Here is an 18,597-nt window from a genome sequence, read left to right as displayed (position 1 = left end):
CTCTGCTCCATGAACATGCTTTGGGTGCCGCAACCAGGGCTTGCAGGCTTAGAGAACAAACTGCAGGCTATTCAGTTTTGAATTGCAAGTAAAAGAATGGAAAGACCATCTGCCATAACTTTATGGTAAAGACTGTTTTATCTGTGATTTAGATGGAGTCGACATCTTGTCTTGTATCTATCGGCAAGGCTTGTCTGTCCTCAGCATGATTCCTGCTCTTTACCCTGGTACCCAAATCTAGGCACTTCCCCAAACCTGACCCACATCCTCGGCTCTTGGCATCCTCAGGTCTTTGTCTCAGGGAATGTTTGCCTCCCAGCTGGGGAAGGTAGCCACTTTGCTTTTGTGGCTTCTCTTTCCTGGGGTGACTCACAGCCACGGTTATCTCATTCATTGCCTCAGAAACTGCTCACTTTGAAAGCCTCCCCTGCCAGTCTTTTGTGTTAGAAACCTTTTCTTTGCTGTTCTTTTTCCATACTTAAGTAGTTACCTTTTTCATGAATGACTCTTCACTGTTCTCTGGCATATCTTGGGGATGGGGGGTGATTTAGGCTAGTGGCCCTGCTCTATTGACCTCTCGAGGCTCCAGGTTGGCCTCTGCGTTCTTTCCCTGGGGAGGCTCTGGATCTAGAGATCTTTCTTGAAGTTGGGAATCGGTGGTTCCATCTTCTTGGGCCTGCTTTCTCTGTGACCAGAATGTTGTCCAATCTCTCACCAGTACGGAGGGGTGGGATGGACTAGCAGCTCTGGAAGATGGAACTATACTCTTCAAAGGCTACCACATGGTTGCCTCCCCTCAGTCAGTTCTCAGAGGGGTTGGTTGACAATACTTCCCTGTCTTGGATCCTCTCAGAGACTTTGAACTTAAGTGGGTTGGAGACTCCTTGGTGGCTAGCGCTTCCAAAGAGCAGTCAAACCTTGAACTCTGGACCTCCACAGGGCCTCTTGGCTCCATTTACTCTCCTGCACTCTACAGGCTGAGAGAGGATCAGACATCACCTTCCCTTTGTACGGCCTAGGACCCAGGTCCTCAGTAAACTCCAAAGGTCGGCGGTATCTGTAATTTACCCCTATGTGTATGTGGGTCTGTTCTCAGGGACAGTGTTTAGAGAGAGGACCTCTGCTTTCTGAATTCTGTCCACCTGGAGACCAACTCAATCTGGGGTTCAGGATTGAGAGTTCTCTTAAAGAGTTTCTAGCCGCCCTGATGTAGCCATGGTAGGCAGATTAGGGACAACGTCCTAGCTGGGGTTCCTTCAATCTGGGAGGAGGAGGAACTCCAGATCTCAGACACAGCGGCATCTGATTCTCATGAGGCATCTGGGAGGATCACCACCCGTGAGAACCACAGGCTTCTCTCCTATATCGCCTGGGGGCGGGGGCGGGAGGGCAGAGGCGGAAGGCTGCAGCGTCCTCCTTTAAGGACCTAGCCACTTCACAGCTTTGGACCAGCTCTGGTGAACTAAGTGCACAGAAAATGTGGAAGGACACAGTTTCCCCACATGCCTTCCTTTGGCAGCATTTTCAAGATTACCCAAGGCAGAGGGTGCTGGGTAGGGAACCGGAATGAAGGGATGAAGGGAGCCAAATCCATTCTCCAGGTTAATGAGAAGTGTTATTTTCCTGGTGGGTGTTACTTTAAACATGTCTCTTCCTACGCTTTCTTTAGAAACGTTCACTCCTTTTTCACACAGAATAGCCGGGTCTCTGGGCAGCGATGTGCAGCTCCCTGAGGTGCGTGGGGCGGGTGGGGCAGCTCTGGTTCAAGCCGCCACCGAGGCCGAGCGCTTGTCCTCCTGCTTAGCTAGAGAGGCCGGAGGGGTTGGGCCGGGCCGGCGCGCGTCCGTTGCCAGGGCCGCGCGGCCCTAGAGACCGGGCGTGAGTGGCGCGCGCAAGCGCGGTGGCTAGCTGCGGTGCACTGTGGGATGGGAGACCGGCGCGCCGGGACGGCGGGCATCTCGGGGCACCGGGCGAAGGCGCGGCGCGCGAGGAGGGGTGCGGGCGGTCGCGGGCGCCAGCGCCATGAACGCGGCAGTGGTGCGGCGGACGCAGGAGGCTCTGGGCAAGGTGATCCGGAGACCGCCGCTCACCGAGAAGCTGCTGAACAAGCCGCCGTTCCGCTACCTGCACGACATTATCACTGAGGTGGGCGCGGGCTTGGGTGCGGGTCAAGTCAGGCTCAGGTCGAGGTGGGGTGAGGGAAGGGATAGAGCGCGGGACTGGACGAGGGCGGGGGTAGGGTGCCGGACCGGTTAAGGGTCAGGGTAAGTGTGGGACGGGTTGAGGCTTTGGGGTAGGGTGTGGGACTGGGTGAGGGTCGGGGTGAAGGTTAGAGTTGGGTGCGGGACGAAGTGAGTGTCCGGGTGAAGGTCCGGGTGGGGTGAGGGTCGGGGTGGGATGCGGGTCTGAATAGGATGCGGGTTGAGGTGAGGGTCAGAATAAGGGTCGAGTTCAGGTAGAGTGAGGGTCGGGGTAGGGTGACAATCAGGGCTCAGGTGGAAGTGAAGATCAGTCTCGGGGTGCAGATCTAGACTGAGGTAAGTGAGGGTAGGCCCCAGGTGCTGGTGGAGTGAGAGTGGGGTGAGGGTGGAGATGCAGGTCCAGGTCAGGGTCAGGGTGAGAGTCAGGGTTGGGCTTCAGTTGGAGTCTGGGTAGCATAGAGGATGCTCGTCAGTGTGAGGGTCAGGATTGGTTGTAGGTTTGGGTTGGGTTGGAGGGTCAATGCCAGGCGCGGGTCTGAGGCCTGGGTCTGGGGCCAGGCTGATGGGGAGGGTGCTGAATCCAGGGTCTAGGGTTGGTTGTAGGTTTGGAGGGCCAGGCTTGGCTGGTTACAGGCCACGTTGTGGGCCCGGACCAAGGTGAGGGTCCAGGCTAGAGGCTGGGTCAAGTGGTCTGTGTGGAGATCTAAGGGTCAGGGTTAGGGTCTGGAGTCCAGAGTCAAGCTGTAAGTTACGGGTTGCTGGGGCCAGAAGCTGAGACTGGGGTGGGGATGGAGGCCAGGGCCGACATCAGTATGTGGGGCTGAGCCCTGGAACAGGTCTGGGGCTCAGGGTCAGGGTGCTGTTAGGAGCTGGAGTGTATCTTGGAGGCCTGGAATTGGGTTCTGCTTATAGTTGAGTATAAGGTAGGGTGGAGGTCCTTGTCTGGGGCCCAAGTGAGAACTTGGCTAGGGCCGTAGTGCCTTCCATTTTGGAGACTCAGGCCTACAAGGTCTTGGGACCTGCCTTACTTTGCCACCCCTTACAAGGAGGCTTCTGGGCTCCCCCCAAAAACACTCATATTTTTTCTTTCCACTTACCATTGTGTCTCGTTAGAGCATGTCTCCCATTTGTTAGCGAATCTCCTGGGAGCTACCCTGGATGAGGTACCTAGCATTGTACAACAGACAATTGTGTGGAGTCTGTCAGGGCTCCTGGTAGCTCCAGAGCATCGCTGCAGGGATTGAGCACAATTGGCATGGTCCACAGGGTACTCTGGAACTTGGGGTGTTGTTGGGACTTACTAGTCAGTCTCCAGAGCTCAAGGTCTCCCCTGGTGTTGTCCCTCTTCCTCTCAGCTGGTTGAGCATCTTTGTCCACCCTTTGCTTGACTCATTTGGCCCTCCTACCATAGCTTGTAATGGGTGCTGTGGAGGAGCAGGGCCCTATCTGTTAGCAGTCTTAGGTGTGCCCAGGAATACTCTAGAATCTACTCACATCCTGAGGAACCCCGCTGGCTGGTCAAAGGGACTGGCTGTGGGAGCCCTGGGAAGCAGGCAGTTGCTGCCCTCCAACACGAAGGAGGCAGTCTGGCGCCGGCCCATCACAGTGGAGAGACTGCCAAACCTGTGCTTTTTTTCTGCGCTGTCAGCCCATGGCTTTCTGAGTGCACCTCATCCTGAAGTCACTCAGGAATGGAGTGGGGCTGGTGGGAGAGAGGGAGGGAGAAGCAGAAGAGATGTGCAGGTAGACAGATGAGGTGTGAGGTGCCTTTCTTCTAGACTTTTCTGGATCCAGTAGTGAAGCCAGTATGTTCTGGTATAAAGATAAGTATACTTGCTGTTGCCTCCTTGTCAGAGTTGCCCTACTTGGAAATATTTTCAGATCCCAGGTAGAAAGCCTCCTGGTAGGTTCTTTTCTCTCCCTGAATATCACATTCAAGTCACCTTCATGGGTTAGCTGCGGCTAGCTGGCTGTTTCTTCATTAAGTAAGCCTCTTAATGGATGTCTCTTGTCACAGTTACTGCTCACAGTTTAAACTGCCATTGTCCTGAGGGTGGTCTCCATGCCAGCTACTTTTGCTAAACCTTAGATCAGGATGCCCTGGTGGTCTCCATGCCAGCTACCTTCGCTAAACCTTAGATCAGGATGCCGTGATGGTCCCCATGCCAGCTATCGTCTCTAAACCTTAGATCAGGATGCCCTGGTGGTCTTCATGCCAGCTATTGTCTCTAAACCTTAGATCAGGATGCCCTGGTGGTCCCCATGCCAGCTGTTATCTCTAAACCTTAGAGCAGGATGCTCTGGTGGTCCATGTGCCTGCTATCTTCTCAAAATGACCTGGCACAAGCCCAGCCCGGCAGAGTAGTGACTCTCCTGTAGTTTGTTCTGAGATGGCCTCTTCCAGATTAATTAATAACTAGTACGATGCAGCCAAAGTAGCTGTAGCCCCATCCCAGAGGAGGAGGTGGCATTCACATGGGGCTGTCTTGCTGCCGATGTTTTTAAGCCTGCCTCCTGGTAACATGGTTACTGTGTACCATTTGCCTGGTCGTACGAGTCCTTACTGATCACCACATTCACATTCCTGATGGCTTTTTATTTTTTTTACTTTTGTTTTAAATGCTGTTGCTGCCTGTCTTACTGACTGTCTAGTAACTTACCCCTCCGAGAACCCAGGACTCTAGCCAGATGTAGGGGCACAGAGGAACAGAAAATTATAGTGCTTTGCTAGAAGTAACTAGGTTATAGGTTACTTGTGGGGAGGGGCACGATAGGGAGAGAACACATGTGATTGGATGGAGGAACGCTCCATGGTGGTAAGAAATGACAGACTGTTTGGAACTGGTTTTAGATACCCAGGCTAAGTAGCTGCTTTCTGGAGTTCATTCCACCAGTGTGTTCTAAGTGCCCTGGCGAAGGTTTGTGTGGTCAGGTCCTCTACTATATAAAAGCTCTTTGTGTCTCCTGGAGTGCTTTGGTTTGTGGTCTCAAGTTGCTGCAAAGAGACTGGAGTCAGGACTGCTGTGACCGTGGCCTCAGGCTCCTGCCATCCCACTTAACTTTGGTCCCTCTGATGGAACCTGTCAGCCTGGACTTGGTGGTTGTTTTCTTTTGTTTAGTGTGTACATTCAAGCTCTTCCTTGTCAGTCTCTGGCCTCAGTGGGAATCTGTCCCTGGTACCTCTTGGTCTCCCTTCCCAGTACCAGCTCAGTGTTGATAGTCTTTGCTGTCTCTATAACTGACTGTTCTCTGAAGCCTGGGCCCCGAATTTAGTAGGTGTCAAACCTTTGTTGAGGAAGGGGATGAGGCAGTTAGAGCTGTAGGTGTGACTGGGTTTTTACCTCTCCTGGGAGTAGGGTTCAGTGGGTGAGTCAGTGCAGGGGCTGTCCAGTGAGGTGCATATGATGCTTCCTTCTGCCTTCTGCAGGTGATCAGGATAACTGGCTTCATGAAGGGCCTCTACACAGATGCTGAGATGAAGTCAGACAACGTCAAGGTAGGTTCTACTGTGAGTTCCTTTTCTCCACACCCTTGCCTTCAGGAGTAGAGCATGTTTTCCAAGCTGCACACCACTATACAGTTTGATGGGTAGAATACAAGGCTGATTTTGAGTTATGTATACTTCTCTTGTTTCATTTTCTCATTCGTGATAACAGTATGCTATGCTAAATTGATCTTCTGAAAAGCAGAATTTGGGGCTGAAGAGAGAACTCAGTTGGTTAAGGGCTGGCCATGCAAGCATGCAGACCGCATTTATATCCCCCAGAACCCGTGTGAAAAGCTGGGTATGACAGTATATATTGGAATCCCAGGCTGAAGAGGTGCTTGGTGACCAAGTAGCCTAGGAAAATAAGTGAGCTTTAGGACCCTGAGACCCTGTCTCAACACACCAAGTAGATATGTCCTGAAGAATAAATGACATCCGAGGTTGATCTCTGGCCTCCGTATGCATGCACACACTTGCGCTTGTGCAACAGCCCCCACATTTATACCCACGTGTCTGTGCACATACACATCTATGCACGCACAGGAAGAAAACAATTACAGCCAGCTTTGCTGATGCATAGCTATAATCCCAGCACTCAGTACTGAGTCAGGAGGACCGCTGCAAGTTCAAGGCCAGCATGACTACATAGTGAGTACCCACAAGGCAAGGCTACAGCAAGACCCTATTCCAAAACATGAAAGTAAAGCAAAGCAGACTCAGTCGCCAGACATGGTGGGGTACATCTGTTTTCCTAGCACTTGGGTGGCTGAGATGAGACATGAGTTCGAAGCTAGCCTGGGCCACACAGGCCATATCTCTAAAACAAACAAAAGACCCAAAACAGATGGAGTGTTTTCTAGGTTAATGCTAGCCCATTAATGGCACCGAAAGCTTGAATGAGTAGATTTTGTTGTAAACAATGAAAGTTCACAAAAGATTATAAAAAATCAGAAATCCTAAATTTGTCATCCATCTAAAAATAGTTTTTCATGTAAAGAGGAGGCATTCTGTGCCTATTGAATATACCGAGGGTAGTACAGATGCCTCAAAGTATTTATTTCAAAATCGAAGTTTTACTTTAAAATATCTTTTGAAAATTTCATATATATTTTTTTTTTTGGTTTTTCAAGACAGGGTTTCTCTGTAGCTTTGGAGCCTGTCCTGGAACTCCCTTTGTAGACCAGGCTGGCCTCGAACTCACAGAGATCCGCCTGCCTCTGCCTCCCAAGTGCTGGGATTACAGGCGTGCGCCACCACCGCCCGACTGAAAATTTCATATATTTTTACAGAGTATTTTGTTCATATCTGTTTACCGCTGCCTCCCTCCTGCTCCCCTGGGTGTTCCCTACATTCCCTCCCTCCCAAGTTCATGGCTTCCTTTTTAAGGGAAAAAAAAAACCCCAAAAACTTGTGTGTGTGTGTGTGTGTGTGTGCATGTGTGTGTATGTGCACGTGTGTGTGTGTGTGTGTTTGTGTGGTTAATGTGTGAGCGCAATGCCTGTGGAGTCCAGAATAAGATGTCAGATCATTTGGAGTTAGAGTTACAGGTGGTTATGAGCCACCTGATGTGGGTGCTTGGAACTGAAACTTGGGTCTTCTGTAACAACTCTATACTCTTTCAATTACTGAGTCATTTCTCTAGCCCTAAAGTATTTATTTTAATATGTGTCTCTTACATGGAAATCTTTCAGGATAAAGATGCAAAAATTAGCTTCCTACAGAAGGCCATAGATGTGGTCATGATGGTCTCAGGAGAACCCTTGGCAGCAAAACCAGCTCGAATCGTGGCCGGGCATGAACCTGAGAGAACCAATGAGTTGCTTCAGTTGATTGGCAAGTGCTGCCTCAACAAGGTAGGTGGAAGCCTGCCTCTGGGAGCCTTCCTGGTAGGCAGCGTGTCCTAGACTGGTCGAGCTGGTGGGAAAGCTTTCCTCGTCCATGCTTGTAGAGCAGGTAGAGCAGCTGTGTGAGTGAGCAGGTCCTGTGCTGCTCTCTCTGGTTATTTGGGAATTGGTTGGCAGCACAGAAAAGTCCGCCTACAGAGAGCTCTCCAGTACCCTGGACGACTGGGAGGGCTGCAGAAGCCAGAATCTGTGTTTGATGACACTTGAGGTAGCTTTCTGTTGTGTCAAATCCAAGTGGCAACCGTCCTGGTCGTCATGCATTGAGTGTGTGAATACATTAGTGCTCTAGTTTGAATACATTAGTGATGTGTGGTGTCACTGTCACCACGCTTCGTTTGCGAAACTAACGTTCTGTGCCCATCAGGTAAGAATGTACTCTCCTGTTCCTCCTACCTCAGTAACAGCTGTCCCCTGTGCCACCACGAGTGTGACTGTCCATGTCCCTCATGGATGTGGTAGTATTTGTCCTTTCAGTAGCATGGCGTCCTCAGAGTTTACCCACTGTATATCGGGGTCAGTTTTCTTCCCACTTAGTCAGCAATACTCTGCTCTGTGGATAGACTACATTGTTTGTCCACTCGTCTGTCAAGGGACATCTGTGTCGCTCCCACTTGCTGCCTGTCACAAACAGTGTCTCCCTGGGCACAGATTGAAGCTGTCTCTTTAGACCAACTTTTTTTTTTCTGTAAACCAGGAGGGTGGTGGCCAGGTCATGCTGATTATTCTGTGTCTGACTGTGAGGAGCCCCTCATTGTCTTCTGGAGGATGGCACTCTCTGCATCCCCAGTGACTCACAGGCTCTGCTTTTCCCTCGTCGTTCTTAGAATTTAAATTTTTTGTTTTGTAATAACTGTACTAATAGATGTGTGGGGATTAGATCCTGGGATTCTGTTTGAAGACATTTGTGGTGCTGTGTGGGTTACTGGAGCCACACACATGTCCACACTGACAGTCCGGGTAGAGGGGCGGCAGGATTATTAGCTTGGGTGTCCTTAGTAGTGGCTGTCAAATGGGGGGCTTTGTCACTACCGTTTTATGTTTTATCCTCCAAATGTCCTTTATCTGTCTGATGAGCTGTCCTTGAGTGCTCCATTTTCATTGGTTGTCCGTGCTGACATCATGTCCCCTTCCCTGACATGGCCAACAAGCTCTCCAGCGATGAGGCGGTGAAGAGAGTCTTAGCTGGGGAGAAGGGAGACTCGAGAGGACGGGCCGTACGGACCTCCAAAGCACCCGAGTCTGACAACAAGGGCGTGAAGGAAGAAGAGTCCAGAACTCATAAAGAGGTGAGTGGTAGGCGGCGCATCTTCGAAACAGCAGGTCTTCATAGTTGAAGTAAAATGTGAAAATGACGTATGTGTCCATACGCTTTTCTTCAGGACAAAAGGAACTCTGAGGTGAAGGAGAGAAGCACAAGCGCAGAGCATAAGCAGAAGGAGGAACTGAAGGACGAAAACAAACCACGGGAGAAGGAGAGGGACAAGGAGAAGGCCAAGGAGCCTGACAGAGACCGACACAGAGACTCTGACAAGGACAGAAACAGAGAAGGAGAACGGGAGAAAGCCAGAACGCGGGCCAAGCAGGACAGGGACAGAAGCAACAAAGACCGGGACAGAGAAGCCGAAAGGGACAAGGAGAGAGACAGGAGGAGTGAGGGCGGGAAAGAAAAAGAGAGGCTGAAGGACCGAGACCGCGACAAGGGGAAAGACCGGGAACGGCGGAAAACGAAGAACGGGGAGCATTCCCGGGACCATGACAGGGAGAAAAGCAGAGATCCAGACAAGCCAGAGAGAAAGGCATGGCCATGATTGCGACTTCCTTTTTCCTTTTAGATGTGTTATTATTTTTATGATTATGTATGTGCTTGAATGAGTGCATGGGCACCATGTATATGTAGGAGCCCTGGGGCCTGAAGGGGGCATCACATCCCCTGGTGCCGGAGTTACTGGAGGTTCTGAGCTGCATGTGGATGCTGGGAAATGAACCCAAGTTCTCTGCAGGAGGAGCCAGCTCTCGTAATCCAAGCCCCGAGGCCCACTCAGGGAGAGAGTGGTGTGCTCCCTAACACAGCATCTGCCCTCCTTTTGCTTTTTTTTTTAACATATATATATTTATTTATTATGTATACAGTATTCTGTCTGTATGTCTGCAGGCCAGAAGAGGGCACCAGATCTCATTATAGATGGTTGTGAGCCACCATGTGGTTGCTGGGAATTGAACTCAGGACCTTTGGAAGAGCAGCAATGTTCTTAACCGCTGAGCCATCTCTCCAGCCCCTCCTTTTGCTTTTTTAAAGACTTCGTTTTTAAATTTAATTTTAAAGATTTGTGCGAATGCACGTAACATTTGCTGGAGGCACAGGTGGTTGTGAGCCGCCTGATGTGTGGGTGCTGAGAATCGAACTCTGCGTCTCTGCAAGCGTTAGCAGGGACTGCTGAGCCATCTTGCTGCTGCTGAGCCTGTCATCCTAGGAAATTTGGCACTGAGTTGTAGCTGTCTTTGGTTCCTTGTAGTAATTCAAAGAGATACCAGTTTTGTGTCAGGTGTCTTAAATTTTTTTTTAAAATTTATTTATGCTTTATTAATTGCTTAGTATGGTGCATGAAGTGGTTGTAAAGGTGGGTGTGTCCATGCCACAGTGTAGAGCCCAGGGGACAGCTTTGCGGAGTTGGTTCTCTCCTAACCTTTTTTTTTTTTTTTTCCCGAGACAGGGTTTCTCTGTAGCTTTGGTTCCTGTCCTGTAACTAGCTCTTGTAGACCAGGCTGGCCTCGAACTCTCAGAGATCCACCTGCTTCTGCCTCCCGAGTGCTGGGATTAAAGGCGTGTGCCACCACCGCCCGGCTGGTCCTCCTAACCTTTATGCTGGGTTCTGGAGATCTAACTTAAGGTGCTGGGTTTGCATGGAAAATGCTTTTACACACTGAACTGTCTTACTGGCCTAGTTTTTAAAAAAACTTTAAATGTTTTTGTTACTTATTAATAGTAGTTCAACCATTTAACTCAGCATTATTCAGGAAGTTTTCAAACATTGAAAGTACCCTTGAGCACATACTCTGGGCGGTACTTCCGCTCACCATTGAATTCCTGGTCTAGTTGAGTGCTGACACGTAGTAGGTGTATAGTAGACCTTAGGTGAAGGAAGGAGTCAGGCATCAGGCAGGGGATAGAAGGCTCTTCCGATCTTGAATCTTTGGATGGTGCTGATGAGTTCATAGCAGCTTTTGGAGTGTCTGGGAATTCAGAGAGGGAGCCAGGAAACACTGCTGCCAAATGTCTCCTGTCCTCAGAGTATAGCATTTGACAGTTCCCTGCTGGGCCTATGGAGAAAGCCCCTCCCTGACAGTGAGCTGGTGTGCTGTTGGCCTTGCTTTATCTCGCTAGATGATCCCAAGGTCCCTTGTCTGCTGCTGTTTGCAAATTGTGTCATTCGCCACAAATCCAGGCGTGGTCTCCCCTGGAGTGTGGACATGACTGAGCTTATCAAGGATTCAAGCTACTTTCAAAGTTTCTTTACGCATTATAATTGTCTTAAGACTCCATTTTCCTGTACTTCCTCTTTAATGACATTTTCAGGTAAAATCGAGGTTGGCCAGGAAACTGTCCTGTTTCTCATGGCTTTGTGAATGCAGGTGCCTAGTCAGTTCTCTCCGCGCTGTGACAAATAGCTCACAAGAAACAGTCTAAGAAGGTTGGGTTTCCTGTTGTGGCTCCAGGGTGTAGTCCATCCCGACAGAGAGGACTCGACAGCAGGCCCTGGAGAATGGAGTCCCAGAGCAGTTTGCCTTCTCTCATAATTATTTTGGGACCCCAACCCGTGAGTGATGCTGCCCATGGTCTGCGGGTCTTCCCAGTTCAGTTAAATCTAGGTCATCCTTCATTGCATGTCCAGAGAACCCTCTCACAGGTGGCTAGAGCCCAGTGTGCTTGAAGCATCCTAGAGAGGCTGAGAGTCCATCTGCTTGCAGCTGCTGACCAGAGGGCAGCCAAGATGTAGGCTGGCCCAAAACCAACCTGTGGCTGTCATCTTGCTCTGTGCTGCAGCAAGGTGACTGTCTGGGAGAGGAGTGGACCAGCCGTGCCGGTGTCCTGTGGCTGTCTGTCTGGGTGTCAGCGTGTTCCCTTTTCTAGATCTGGTGTGGTGAGGCTGTGTCACTTTGTCGGTAATTGTGTTTAGTGTTCTGCTGGGCACTTACTTGGGTGTTTGCTATTTAAGTCACATTTTAACTTCCCACACACATCCCAGAGTAACGTACCCAGTGTCATAATGTACCCGTGTCATGGTAACCTGGGTTCCTTGATGACTTTGGGAAATGAGCTGTTTCCTCTCATTACCTCTTGTTAGTGGCCTAAGGAAGTACTTTTCACTGAGCTGAGTTTTGAGAGTCACAGGTGTATTCTGCTGTTTCCCAACTATGCGAGGCAGTCCCTCACACAAACAGCCTTCCTTGGCCTGACTCCAGATGAAGCATCCACACGTCCTGCTCACTGAAGCTGCTGCTGTTCCATAGAGGAGGGTTTGTGTAAGAGCCAAACGCAAGTGATGGTTTCGTTTCAAAGGATGGAAAACCACAGTCAAGTGAAGTTTAGTTTGCTGAGATCTGGTGTTTCTGTTCGCCTGGCTCTTCTGCTATTGATCTGGGGGTGTCTTTATTGTGCTTTGGGGGTCTGGGAAGCCAACAGTGAAGTTTCCTGTGGCCAGAAGTGCTATGCAGATGTGACACCCCTTACAAAGGACCCTCTGGGGTTTTGCTGCAGCCATTCCTACTCTGGCCAGTTCCCAGGCTCTTTTACTGTCTAGAAGGAGGAGATGTTCTCAGGCTGCCTGGTGGACTTCTGTGAAGAAAGGTGCAAAGGTGTGCAGTCAGCGGGGCTCCAGGGTGGGTGCAGTCAGCGGGGCTCCAGGGTGGGCGCAGTCAGCGGGGCTTCAGGGTGGCATTAGAGCCTAATTGCTGGCTCAGTCTTTGCTGGGGCCTGGTCACCATCTCTGCCTCTCTGAGGCTAGAAGCTATGGCTGTGAAGGTTGAGGCTGACCTGAATTCAGCAATTACTAATGATTCTGTTCTCAGAGAGCTAGTTTAAGGAGTAAGATGGAATTTACAGTACTCACTTGGTTCCCGACAGCATTTTCACTGTAGCTGTGAGGAGTCCTTCCATTCTGCAGCTACTCCATTATCAGGAGACACCCAGAAGACAGGAGTGGGTTTACAGTCACGCCACCCCTCACTTCTGGATCCCGGGTATCCTGTGTGATTTCCTGAGAGGCCCTACCTACCTGAGGGTGTCTCTGGATCTCCGCAGTTTTCTTGGAAGACTCTGGAACTTCTCGGTAGAATAACATGGTTCTTAGACCTGGAGCGGCAATGTGCTCCTATGTCTTGTGTGTTCCTCTGTGCCATGTGCTGTATTTTGGCACTTTGCTTTTTATTGTTAATATTACAGATTTTAACAGTTCTTCTTTTTATAGTCAGCAAGCTCAGGGGAGATGCCTAAAAAGTCGGATGGATCCTTCAAAGATGCCAAAGCAGAGATGGAGGTAACGTTTACAAACCGGACTTTCTGTCTGTTCATGTTTGCTTTTCTGTTGCCACGCTAAAACACTGACCCAAACCTACCCGGGGGAGGTAAAGGTTCGTGTGGTGTATACTTCCACATCACAGCCTGTCATCAGAGGAAGCCTGGAGGCAGGACTGCAGCAGAGAGCAAAGGAACACGGCACACTGCCTTGCTCCCAGACTCAGTCGGCTTCTCTATAGTCTGGGCCCACCTGCTGGGGATGGCACTGCACATGTCAGTCAGCAGTCCAGAAGGTACCCCACAGACACACTCCCAGACCTGATGGTGCTTCTTTCTTTCTTCGCTTTTTTGAGACAGGGTTTCTCTATGTAGTGCTGGCTGTCCTGGAACTTGTTCTGTAGACTTAGCTGACCTCAAACTCAGAGAGCAGCCTGTCTTTGCTTCCTGAGTGCTGGGAGTAGAGATTTGCACCGTTACACCTGGCTCTTGATGGAAGCAATTATATTTATTTATTTATTGAGCTCTACATTTTTCTTTGCTCCCCTCTGTACCTCTCCCCTTCCTCCTCCCCGCTCCAGCCCTCCCCCAAGGTCCCCATGCTCCCAGTTTACTCAGATCTTGTCTTTTTCTATTTCCCATGTAGATTAGATCTATGTATGTCTCTCTTAGTGTCCTCATTGTTGTCTAAGTTCTCTGGGATTGTGGTTTGTAGGCTGGTTTTCTTTGCTTTATGTTTAAAAACCACCTATGAGTGAGTACATATGATAATTGTCTTTCTGTGACTGGGTTACCTCACTCAGATGGAAGTGATTCTTAAACTGAGGCTTCCTTTTCTCTAGTTTCTCTAGTATGTGGAAAGTTGACAATAAAAGCCAATATGTATGTGTGTGTGTGTGCACATGTGTGTGTGTGTATGTGAAGCATGTGTATGCGTGCATGTATGCATGTGTGTGAGGCATGTGTGCATGCATGCATGCATGTGTATACATGTATGCAAAATGTGTATGGTGTGTGTGCATGCGTGTGCATGTGTGTGTGTGTGAGTGTAGCCATTTGTCTGCCATGATGTGTGTGTGGAGACTGGAGGACACTCTTGGTGTCAGTCCTCTCTTCCACCTCTTTTGAGACAGATCTTTGCTGTTTTTCTGGTTTATGCCCCAGGCTAAGTGGGCCATGTTTCCTGGGGTTCTCCTGTCTTCACCTTTCATCTCTCTGTAAGAAGAGATGGATTATAGACACATGTGCCATGCATCCACCTTTTGTGTGGATTCTGAAGTTCCAAACTCAGGCCTTTCTGCTTGCGTGATGTTTTAGTTACTTTTCTGATGCTGCGATGAAAATCCCCTGACAAAAGCAACTTCAGGGAGAAAGGGTTTAATTTGACTCACAGTCTGTCATAGCAAGGAAGACATAACCACAGGAGCTTAGGGATCTGATCAGTTTCCAGCCAGTGACTGGTCCCACCAATAGTGAGGTGGGGGTGTCTTTCCATCTCATTAATCTACCCAAGGTGACCCCACAGACACGCCCAGAAGCCCAATTCCCAGGTGGTTGTGGATCTATCAGGTTGGCAAACTGAGCTGAAGGGTCATTGGCAGCCAGCACTCTGACCCACTGAGTCATCTTCCTAGCCCCCGAGGAACAGTTTTAAGAGATGTCGGTTTAGACTTGCATCGAAGCTGTGGAGTGCTCTGTCCTCTCTGGGCTGCTGTGCTTGGGTGGAGAGGGTGCGTTTAATACCTGTTGTGCCACCTGCGGTGTGCCTGGCTTATCACCTGCTGGGCAGGTGGAATGGCGTTCTGTGGGCCCTTCGAGGTTTATGCACATCTTTGCATGAAAAGGCTAGTATGTGTAGTTCATTTGGGGGAGATGGTGGAGGTGGCTTCTAGGGACAGCCAGGTAGAGGGATCCATCTAAGCTTTGCCTGGTGAATTTCAGACCCTACAATGTTTCTTCTGTAGCTGATCCATAATCACGGTGTCATCCCTTTGCAGGCCATCTTGGTCTGCTTGGGGAGGCTGGATTCATCATAGGGTTTTTTTTTTGTTTTGTTTTGTTTTTTTGAGACAGGGTTTCTCTGTAGCTTTGGTGCTTGCCCTAGAACTAGCTCTTGTAGACCAGGCTGGCCTCGAACTCACAGAGATCCGCTTGCCTCTGCCTTCTGAGTGCTAGGATTAAAGGTGTGCACCACCACCACCCAGCTTCATCATAGGTATTGAGGAACCATTGAAGAGTTGAAACCAACTTCCATAATTCATCTTGAAGTATTCAGAACCAGGAGATGCAGGAAACTGTAGCAGGGCTGGGGAGGCCATGGGGCTATTTGGGGATGAGAGTGGCAGACTGTGCTAGGCAAGGCGGGGGTGGGGAGGTTGGGGGAGGAGAAGGTAGAGAGAATGAAGAAGGAGGACGGGTGAAGGTTTGAGAGGAGGAGGGAGGGAGGAACTGAGGGAGAGGGCTGTACTGTGTTCTCTCTGACACCCCTCCTTTAATCTGATTATTGTTTTTGTTTTTAAACCATGCGAGAAGGTTTTACTTACAGAGTTCTGTACAAATCCATTACCGTAATTGAGTGCGGTCATGTACCGTGTGTGACATCTTGGCCAGTAATGGGCTGCATCTAAGAAGGGGGCCCTGCAAAGCTATATTGCTGATTAACCCTGTGACATCTTAGCCTGTGTAGATGCTACCCCCTGAGGTGTTGAGCCTCTGAGGAAATCACCTGCTGCGCAGCACAGTGAACAAGTGTCTTGTCCTTCAGCCTGGGACTGTGTAGCAGCAGAGGTAGACTCCCCATAGGCACATCTCACAGTGTTTCCCAGTCAGTGGTGCAGACGGATTTACATGCAGGGCGAGGAGGTTTAGCTCTACTTCTCACTTCAGGTTCGAGGCTATAGTCACATGGGCTGGTGTGGTCCCTCAGGCCAAAGATGTGTCCCGTTACACTCTTCCAGCAGAGCGTGAAAAGTAAGTTCTGATAGAATCGATGTGCAATGTGCCAAGTAATTCCTTTCCTTCTCTTCTTTAAGGCTGAGGTTTCTGCGGGAGCATCCAGGTCCTTGCCATCAAAAGCATCAAAACGGCGATCCAAGAATTCACTGGAAGGTACTGCAAAGCTGCCTGTGCACGTAGCTGGGATGGAGGCCGGCCTTTGTGTTTGGCCAGGGGGTATTAGAAGGGAGCCTTGGGGAGCAGCACTGCCACACCCGGGGGGTGGGTGTAGACGCTGAAACTGGAGATTGTGGCTTCTGCACATATCCACAGAGGGGTGTGTGTATATATATACATGCAAGCTCGTGCTGCCCAGGGCAGGAGAACCTATTGAACTCTGATGGGTGCGTTGAACTTCCTTTCAGAATTACTTGTCAGCCATCTCGGTCTCATTGGCTCTTCTGCTCTGGTAGAAAGAATTGAACCCTGTTGCAGATCAGACACATAGAGCCCCAGGCAGATGCTGTTGCACTTAAAGAAGGACTCTTGTTGAGAAATGGCCTCACAGGCCTGGACTGGGATTTGCTTAGCAGACAGGACAGGAGAGCTTGGGGATCCTGGGACAGCCGCTAGTGTTGGAGGCTTACGAACTTCACTGAAGTACGAAGTGGCTTTGGCTGAGCAATAGTAGTTTTGGAAGAATTACCTTCTTTCTAGCCTGTGACATCATAAGTAGCAGGAGTATGGTGGTTGGGGTTTTCACTCAGCAGTGACGCCTTGCCTAGTTGTCATGTTGTGGTGACATTTTATGCTAAAAGCCTTTTCCTATGTGTGCCATCTGTGGCCGAAGCCCACAGGGGCAGTTGCTGGTATAAGGGCAAGGGTGATGTTAGGCCTTAGCCACAGGGTTCCATGGACAGACACTTCCTTCATCCCTTCCCAGTGCTTCAGAGCTTTCCAGATGTTCCAGGTAAATGTGGGGACGTAATTCCTAGTGAGACTGCATTTTCCCATGGTGGTAACTTTTTGGTGGCTCTGGCACACCTCCGTCAGTGGCCTGACTCCTCCGGAGTGCAGTGCTGGTGGTTGGCACTTACTCCTTGTTAGGATGACTGCAGTGTTTAAATGTTCTCTTCTGGTTTCTTAGTTCTTTTCCCCTTGGTTTGGTTTCTGACTTTCTAAGCACTTAATATTTTAGCTACTTGAAGTTCTTGGAATGTGTCTAGAGGTTTGAGACATGAAGATTGATTTTATAGACATTTTTACTATTTAGTCTTTTAAGTAAATTCCTCATTGTAACTGACGGTGTGGCTGATGCTCTGGGTTGTTAGGATGGCATCCTGATGAACTGCCCTTCCCTGGTCTCTGGGACACGTGTCTTACTACCTGCCTTCTGCTGTTGCTATTTTAAAAGAAGTTTTATTTAAACTGTACTGTTCTGATTTGTTTATCTTTATAAATTAAAAAAAATTGTTTTGAGACGAAGTCTCGCAGTATAGCTCTGGCTGGTCTTGAACTCAGAGATTCCTCTACCTTTGCCTCCTTACTGCTGGGATTAAAGGTGTGCACCACCATGCCTGGGGTGTTTTATTTTGTTTTTTTCTTCAGTTAAATTTCTTCCAGATAAATGAATTTAAATCACTCTATCACTTATGCTTACCCCGCGGCCAGGAAGTAGGTAGACTAACTCATCATGACTGTGTTAGCTGTGTTTTCATAGTTTGGGAAGTCCTGGCTGTGTGTGTGGTGTGCTGGAGAGTCTTTCACTTGAGGCAATTGGTGAAACCTTGTATTGTTTTAATTTTATTTTTGGGAGCCCTGTTTTCCTCCTCATCCTGCTTTTTCTTGGTGGTTTTGTTTGAGACAGGGTCTTACTATGTATCCAGCCTCAACCACACTTCATAGCCCAGCAGGCTGCCTCAGCCTCCTGAGAGCGAGCATACAGGGTGCATTCCACACTCTCTCTTCCAATACCTGTTCCTTTGTCAGTGCTTAGTGACACGGTCTCTCTTTTCCTTTTCCTCACCCTACTCTGTGTCTCCTCTCTTCTATGATCCTCAAGAGAATTTGCCATCAGGGACTTGCAAGAATTCTGACTGTGAGCTTCACTGAGCCGGCAGCAGCTTGGTTGATTTTTAGCTGCCCAGCCTCACTGGCCAGGCACTGACTCACCAGAGGCCCTTCCCTCAGCAAGGTTGGCACCACACCAGACATTCTGTCTTTCTTGAGTGGGTCATCATTTGAGCAAATGTCCTGACTCAAAGGTGCCTAGGACACAGGGCTTGGGTGTTTGGTTCACAGGGTGAGCTTTGCATGTACTACAAAGAACAAAGGATTCAGGAATGAATAGACTCTTAGGCTCTTCTGGAATCACTGTAGCACTTAAGAAACATATGAGAATATGACACTTTTACTTATTCCGAAACAGTTCAAAATATATATGTGTGTGTATACATACATATATCTGCATATATTCATATATCTGTATATTCAGAACTTACTGAATTCATCTTAGTCCCTTTGCTTGGTAACTGCAGCATTTGTAAGTTTAACACTTAT

The 18,597-nt window shown here is 49.3% G+C and overlaps 1 protein-coding gene across 2 annotated transcripts in view; it reads left to right on the top strand.

Annotated features, from left to right (window-relative positions):
• The first annotated feature begins 1,930 nt into the window (after window positions 1-1,930).
• Window positions 1,931-18,597, top strand: part of Traf3ip1 (TRAF3 interacting protein 1) — a 43,914-nt gene continuing 27,247 nt past the window's right edge. For both annotated transcript variants that reach the window (XM_075951612.1, XM_075951611.1), the window contains exons 1-7: window positions 1,931-2,145; window positions 5,629-5,697; window positions 7,380-7,541; window positions 8,741-8,878; window positions 8,972-9,388; window positions 13,058-13,126; window positions 16,137-16,212. In XM_075951612.1, coding sequence (XP_075807727.1) covers window positions 2,023-2,145; window positions 5,629-5,697; window positions 7,380-7,541; window positions 8,741-8,878; window positions 8,972-9,388; window positions 13,058-13,126; window positions 16,137-16,212 — 1,054 coding nt within the window. In that variant the 5' untranslated portion in view covers window positions 1,931-2,022. The remainder of the gene's footprint in view (window positions 2,146-5,628; window positions 5,698-7,379; window positions 7,542-8,740; window positions 8,879-8,971; window positions 9,389-13,057; window positions 13,127-16,136; window positions 16,213-18,597) is intronic.

The sequence above is a fragment of the Microtus pennsylvanicus genome, chromosome 17 (assembly GCF_037038515.1).
Source record: "Microtus pennsylvanicus isolate mMicPen1 chromosome 17, mMicPen1.hap1, whole genome shotgun sequence".
Lineage (NCBI taxonomy): Eukaryota > Metazoa > Chordata > Mammalia > Rodentia > Cricetidae > Microtus > Microtus pennsylvanicus.
The sequence above is the reverse complement of the archived record's forward strand: the minus strand, read 5'-3'. Positions and strand labels throughout refer to the sequence as shown.